This window comes from Hibiscus syriacus, unplaced genomic scaffold, assembly GCF_006381635.1.
Source record: "Hibiscus syriacus cultivar Baekdansim isolate YM2019G1 unplaced genomic scaffold, ASM638163v2 tig00110893_pilon, whole genome shotgun sequence".
Lineage (NCBI taxonomy): Eukaryota > Viridiplantae > Streptophyta > Magnoliopsida > Malvales > Malvaceae > Hibiscus > Hibiscus syriacus.
The window spans coordinates 6,329,427-6,336,774 of record NW_024062901.1 but is presented as its reverse complement, the minus strand read 5'-3'; the positions used below and the strand labels follow the sequence as shown (position 1 = coordinate 6,336,774).

Below are 7,348 nucleotides of genomic sequence, written 5' to 3'. Positions count from 1 at the left end.
CTCGGTTTTTGCTCCCAAGACAATGCGTTATGGGACAATGGCGCACGTTTTGATGGGACGATTGCGCCTATGCTTGGGCCTTCGATCAAGGACGTGGACGCATGCATTGGGGTTTTGGATTCAAATAGAGGATCAGATCTATGGCAGCCCAAATCATCTTTCAACAGTATAAGGCCTTTGGAGAGTCCGAGTACAGAGTCGTTACCTATCAGAACAGTGGAAGAGGGGGTTTTTGTCTAAGTCTCCTGTTATGGATAGTTATGTTCTTTCTAGTGTAAAGGTGCCGACCAATAGGATTAAAAGGAAGCAGAAGAAATTTGGCTCGCTATTAGATATTTAGGACAAAGTCCTCTTGAAAGCTGAGAGAAAAAAAAGAGATCGAGCGTTGAAGATATTCAATTTGCTGAAATATAATATTAATTCCTCTGAACTATCTGGTAGATCTCTATCAGACTCGGATTTGAAGAAAAGGTGGGTTGCTTATCTTGAAAAGGAGTAACACTATCATTAAGGTACAGTGTTGGTAGTAAGTTCGCTGAGACTTTCCAGTCATAACATTTGCTTTGAGTTTTAGTGTGATTGTCAGGTATTGTGTGATGCCTTAGATTGATGAAGTCATGTTGTAATGCATTGATAAGCAGGCCTAGTGATCCTGGTTCCCGATGCTGGTTTCGGACAGTCTCTTGCTGTTGTGGTTGCCTGATTTTAGTTTTTATTGTTCTTTCTATTCTAAGTTCTTTAAGCTGCTTGGTATGTTTGGATGTTTGTGTGTACTTGTTGTGGGTTGGGTATGTATTATTTGTTGCATTGTGATATCCGTGTATTTATCCTCGTCTACCTCTTGGTTCACTCTTTTTTTTATTTAGGATTATGGAGGTTTTTAATGAGGTCTTTGAGGTGATGTACTTTACATTTTAATACAAAGTACCTTCTTTATAAAAAACATATTTTTATTAAAAGACTTGTTAATGTGAATTAACAAATTGTCCCTACAACTCGTGTTGTTTACGCATCGAACAGAGCAGGGGCGTTACGCTGATGATGAATAGTAAATAATGTCATTTTATAGCAGTATATATATGGTTTAATCATGAATTTCATCCCTTTATTTTCACGAAAATTGAGAAGTTGGTTCCTTTACTTTTATTAGTCAAAATTTGGTCATTGTTAAGAATTTAGTCTATTGATTTGGATAACAATGGTAAACCTTGACGTCAAATTACGGACTTGAAAAATCAGCAGATAAACAAATTTATGCACTAAATGGGTAAAAATAAGTAATGAAACAATTATATGTAATAAATGATAAGGATAATACTTTATCACTTTTTATTGATCTGAATTAATTATAAGATAATATTTATTTAAAAAAAATTATTTTCGTTAGCAACGCAAACAAACTTACTAACACAATTGTTCGTATCTAAATTTTCTATAAAAATAATATTTTTTACCACTAATACACTCGATAAATTCATATATAATCATATTCACCTCACTGATATTACATATATATAAATATATATATATAATAATATCAGTTTGAGAGAGATTTAAGTTCAAGACCTCAAAAATTAACATCAATTCATTTAATTGGCACAAAACATAAGAAAGCATTAATATGGTCGTCCGCAAGACAAAACAAGAAGATGGAGATGGGGGGATTTCCCACCCACTCATTGCCTCCATCATAACACCTCCTTTCCCTCTCTTCCTTTCTCTCTCTTCCTTTCCCTTTGCTTTCCTTCTGCCTTCCTAACCCATATTTACTGCACTACTCTCTCCCCATTTGCACTAGACTTGTCATATCATATGTTTGTACACTTTTGAAAATCTGTCTTACAATTAATTCACATAAAAATACAACCAAAACCCAATTATTTCATTTCTTCTTTGTCGTCCTACTGTCTTCCCTTTGTTATTACTACTATTCACCCTCCTCTTCTCTTCATCGGTTCTTCAACCTTGATCCATTTTATGTTTCTTTGTTCTTGGGGAATACTATAGATTTAGGGGAGAAAAAAATGTCAATGGACTTGACATCGGAACGTGTTTGGTATGTTCAGTGCAACTTCTGCAACACCATTTTAGCGGTACAGCACAGAATTCCATTACTATAGATATATTTTTCTATCAATTTATGCATTCTTTTTCTAAATGTGTCTTTCTTTTTCTCTGATTTAATTTGGAAAATGCCCTTTTCCCTGTAAAAAGAGAAAGATCCACTTTACCCGTCATGGTTCAGGGTTGATGGGATCGTGAGGTTTTTCATGATTTAACTCGGTACTCATATTTATGAGAAATTTTAGTCTGGTTTTTAGCTCAAAGTGTCCAACGAATGACCCTGAATTCCCATCTAAAGCAATCACAAGTGAACATAATGAAAGCATCATGGAAGCTAGGCCAAATGATTTTAATTGAGGTACAGGTAGTAGGTTTGGCTTAGGGTTCTTCCAGGTCAGTTCCAAGTCAAAAGATACAAGAGTTTCTTTTATCTTTTTTCAAGATCCTAAGCACTGCAAAAATTAAGTAATCAGTAAATCAATCACCGTTCATGAATTTTATCTTTATCTTTGTTCAATTACATGCTTTGATAGCTTTGGCCTGCCCTTTATGGTTTCCGCTCCAGTCACGTTCTTTTCATCTTTCTCTCTCTCTCTTTTTCCTCCTCTGGGCTTAAATATATATATAGCAGTGTCAGGCTGAGAAAAGTCATGTGCACCGAAAGGAAAGCAGATATCGAGAGAATTCCTTCTATATAAAAGAGACCCTTACAATGTTTTCTATTATGCTTAAGACATTATGAAACTTTTGTGTTTGGTATTGGTGGATATGGCAGGTCTAGGGACTTTGAAAGGAAAATGTATGGGATCTATTCTAAAGAGAGATGAGGGTCGGGGCTTTGGATTAGGGTTTGTATTTGTTCTAGCAGTAGCAGATTCAACTCTTTGAATGACCAAAAGATAAAGATAGGGTTGGCTTCAGACATTTTTTGCATGTGATCATATCAGTGTGTCTATAGTAGTAAGCATTAACATTTCCGAAATGGTTAACCTTTTATGTAGGTTAGTGTTCCATGCAACAGTGGGTTCAATCTGGTGACTGTTAGATGTGGGCATTGTGCCAATCTACTGTCTGTAAATATGGGGAACTCTCTTCAAACACTTCCCATTCAAGATGCTCAGGTATTTTCAGGTTCTTTTTGGCAGCCCCCCAACCCTCTTTTCTGGGACATTCTTGTGAATATTAAATTCAAAAAGAAAAAAAATAATAATAGTCTAGTAAAGAATGGTAGCATTTAAGAAAAATAATATAATACAGTGTCAGAAAAAAAAATAATAGTCTACTAAAAAAATGGGATTTTCTTTGGGTAATTGACTTGTTTGCTTTGTTTTGAGAGGAGTTGCAGAAACAGCAGGTAGCCAATGATGAAGATCATTCAAATAAGGAATGTGGGTCGTCTTCCAAATGCAACAAGTTTTCTGCAGAGCATGAACCAACTAGAATACCCCCAATTCGCCGTTAGTTTCTCTGTCAATCTCATATGATATACATGATTACATACTCATGTATCATTCACATGCGTTGAGATAGGTGCCCTTAAGTAATTGCTACATGCATAGCCGATACCAAAGGATTAAATGCCTGAACCTACAACCAAGGCCTTTTTAATGCTGGATAAATCTCCCCCAAACACAAATGGACATAATCTAGTTGTTGATAGGAATAAACTGTTCTTTTCTGTTGTTGATGCTTCATCCCTTGTGATTTAAGTGAAGTCACACCCGGTGAGGGTAATTTTGTAGGGTAGAGACTTGATCATAGGGATGAAGAAGAAGATAGTGCTGACTGCTGAGGGGTATTTATAGTGACTCTAGTCAGGCAATGCCAAGCATAGAATAATTATGGATAACCACATTTTGTGATACAGGTCCACTCGAGGAGCCTTTCATCTATAAGAAACGCCTTAGGCAACTCATTTGATCTCCCCTTTCAAATCCTACCCCTTCCCAAGATGGTGACCTTACACACAAGTTCAACTCATTAATTATTAGCAATTCCATGGAGAACCCTATACGTTAAATGTATCATATCACAGTTTGATAATGTATGGTAGAATTCATTTTCTTTTCTTTTTTATCATCCCAAAGAATTCAATGCAATGCTATTTGCCTTTATGGGTTGCTTTGCATGTTGATAGACCATTATTGAGTAGAGAGTACATCCCAGGCTGGTGTACCATACCTATATATACCTGCCTATCTTCGTGAAGATTTCACCTGACAAATAAAGTCGATTGCCTATCCCACTAGAAAAATTGTCACCCTTTTCGATTGTATGGTCCAACATATGTCAGCAAATTTCCATGGCCATACAATTATATGCATTTAGCAAATGTTTTGTTTGATTGAAGCTTGTTTATAAGATGTTTAATTAAACTACATGATATAAAATGCAGCACCTGAAAAGAGGCAACGTGTTCCTTCTGCTTATAACAGGTTCATTAAGTAAGTTTTAACTCAATTTTCATGGTTAATTGCTTTGATGAAGGATCATATATCTCTCATTCACTTTCCTCTTCTGGGTTCTTACTATTTATAGGGAGGAAATCCAAAGGATCAAGGCTACTAATCCAGACATCAGCCACAGGGTAGCTTTCAGCACAGCAGCAAAAAATGTAAGCTTTTTTTATGTATACAGGTTCTGCAAATAGACATATATATATCTATATATGTATAGTCACTGCTGCTTTTATATGCAATTAATAATTCCACTACATGAAATTAATCCATTTCATTAATATGGATATGCATGCCATGATTCCTCCCCATGTCAATTTAGTTCTACATATGCAGAGACATTTTCTTAGGTTGTTACTAGCGTGATAGCACAATATTAAGCCTCTCAACTACCCTTAATTCAAGGCCTGCGCTGTTACTTCCCAAGCTACAAACATATTACTATTGTTTTTCTATTATTTCATGCTTGATTTGATATTACTTAGGTAGTTTGGTCATGCTAAAGAATTAATGTTTAAATTTTCGAAACGTTAAGAGAGAGAATTTGATTATTAACTATAAAACTGATGAAAAAAATTAATGAATTTTGATGGAAAACTAGTGTTGCTAGGGATCTATCTAGTTTGATTTCAGATTTAGTCACAGTCCAATGTGACTTGCATACCAAAAGAAAAAAGCACTCCTAAAAGTTTTCATTTTATCTTGTAAAAATCCATTGAAGTATCAGAAATTTGAATTCTATACCTTATGTCTTAATCAAGTTGTGAAGATACCATCTTTTAAGGGTGACTTTGACGAATTAGTTGGGTTACTGAGAGCAAGGATGGACCGAAGGGGCTAGAAGAGGCAGTTGTTCCCTTGAAAATTTCAAATTTCCATATATTTTAGATATATTCTTTGTATTTTTTATTTATGGTCTGTTTTTGCCTTTTGAAATGTTATGAATTCGTGCTCTTAAGATATTATAAGTTCGCTCTTAATATAAAATTTTAAGCGCAAAATAAGCATATACTTAGAGCAATCCTTTCCCCAAGTAATACTGATAGTGTAATTAACCGTACAAGTATTTTTGCAGTGGGCACATTTTCCTCGCATTCACTTTGGGCTAAAGCAGGATGCGAACAAGCAAGCAAAAGTTGACCAGGGATTTGCAGATCCTCAAAAGTCTAATGGGTATCACTGAACACACAATGCCATCCCTCATCATCGTCGTCGTCATAATATGTTTAATTACTAAATGTGTGTTGCTTTTCACATTCTATCCATTACATGCAGTTTCTCTCTACTCTACTGAATGCACTTATATATGTTTTATTCAGGTCATCTTTTTCAATTAAACAAACAATCCCATGGAATAATTGTATTGTGTAATTTCATTTAGTAACAATAATGGTAGTCTCAACCCTTTATCCCTTTGCTCTTTTATCTGTTTCTCTTCAGACTGGACCACTTAACCAATATATGACATTTCATTGATTTGCACAAAGGACAATGGCTTTCCCCCACCTACATTTCAAATGCATGCTTTTGGCTTAGGGATGAACCGAGTGTAGGTTCAGATAATCCTTCCTTGAAAATTTTAAATTATTGATAATTTATTTTTATTCTATTAAAATTTTATAAATCGACCCATTCTAGAATTTTAAAAATATATCCTTCAACATAAAATTTTGCATGGTCTCTGTGATTTGACTCATTGTTCTTTGTTCATATATAATATTAGCATATGTTGCAATGGCATGGATGGATCACAGAATGATGTACAGTTATTTCACGTGCTAATCGGTCATGCTTCAGAGCTCAAATCAAATCGTTAAAAAATATTTGATCAGATGAACAAAAATAATTACAGTTTATAGTATTTTGTTGATTTCTTTTTGTTTTTTCACTGAATTTGATGGCACAGAAATCATGCAGCAGTGTTTATCACAACACAAGCATTAAAAACAACCACCTTGGGATGCTCAAACACATTTTTTTACAATTCTTTTAGGTTTATCCAACGAAACCCTACAAATATTCTTCAAGGGACTGATGTCTGCATGCTCTTCCTTCACTGAATATTGCAGAGTCGAAAAACCTTTTCCCTTTTACTTGATTTTTATAGTTAAAACCATAAAAAAAAACAATAAAATATAGTTAAAAAATAAATAAAATCATGAACCCTAATTTAACATCAAACAATATCTCATTAGGTTAAAGGAAGTCAAACTAAAAGAAATGCTTAAGTTAGCCATTAATGATTTTGTATCTTTTCACTTTCGTGTATAACCCTAACTTCTAACTTAACATGAAGAGGAATAAGCTCAAACCAAAACCACTTTGTATATGGTTGATAGAACAATGTAATCTTGTGGTCGTTGACGGTTCATTCCTTCTAGTTTGGGTAGAGAATCGCAACCGGTGTTGATCTGTTTGGGGAGAGAAGTGAAGGTAGAGGGAGATAAACAATGTAGGCTTGTATGAGTTGGAGTCGAGAGATTCTTCTTCTCAGTCATGCTTAGGGATATTTAGTGTCAAACATAGTTATTATTACTTATAGGTAGTGAAAGATCCAAAAATTTAAAAGCGGTAATAAAAATTTTAGGGTGAATTATACAAATGGTCCATCGACTACAGGGTATTACTTTGTTGAGTCCATTGACTATTAACAGTTACAAAATGGTCCTCCGACTATAGGATGTTACTTTGTTAAGTCCCTCAACTATTAAAAGTTACAAAATGGTCACCTAACTATTTATTATGTTTTAAATTTGTCATTTTCCATTAAAAAATGATGACAATTTGAGTTGTGTATTATCTGAGATATGATAAAATTTGATCATAGA

The 7,348-nt window shown here is 34.4% G+C and overlaps 1 protein-coding gene across 3 annotated transcripts; it reads left to right on the top strand.

Annotated features, from left to right (window-relative positions):
* The first annotated feature begins 1,885 nt into the window (after positions 1 to 1,885).
* On the top strand, positions 1,886 to 5,932 carry LOC120145516 (putative axial regulator YABBY 2). 3 transcript variants are annotated; one of them, XM_039159341.1, is made up of 6 exons: positions 1,886 to 2,093; positions 3,066 to 3,185; positions 3,404 to 3,521; positions 4,460 to 4,508; positions 4,603 to 4,678; positions 5,596 to 5,932. In XM_039159341.1, the coding sequence occupies exons 1-6, from the start codon at positions 2,025 to 2,027 to the stop codon at positions 5,701 to 5,703; spliced, it is 540 nt and encodes a 179-aa protein (XP_039015272.1). In that variant the 5' UTR covers positions 1,886 to 2,024; the 3' UTR covers positions 5,704 to 5,932. The 3 variants fall into 3 exon arrangements, with proteins under 3 accessions (XP_039015272.1, XP_039015271.1, XP_039015273.1); XM_039159340.1 differs by having other exon boundaries at positions 3,401 to 3,521; XM_039159342.1 differs by having other exon boundaries at positions 1,889 to 2,093; positions 3,410 to 3,521.
* Positions 5,933 to 7,348: the final 1,416 nt, after the last annotated feature.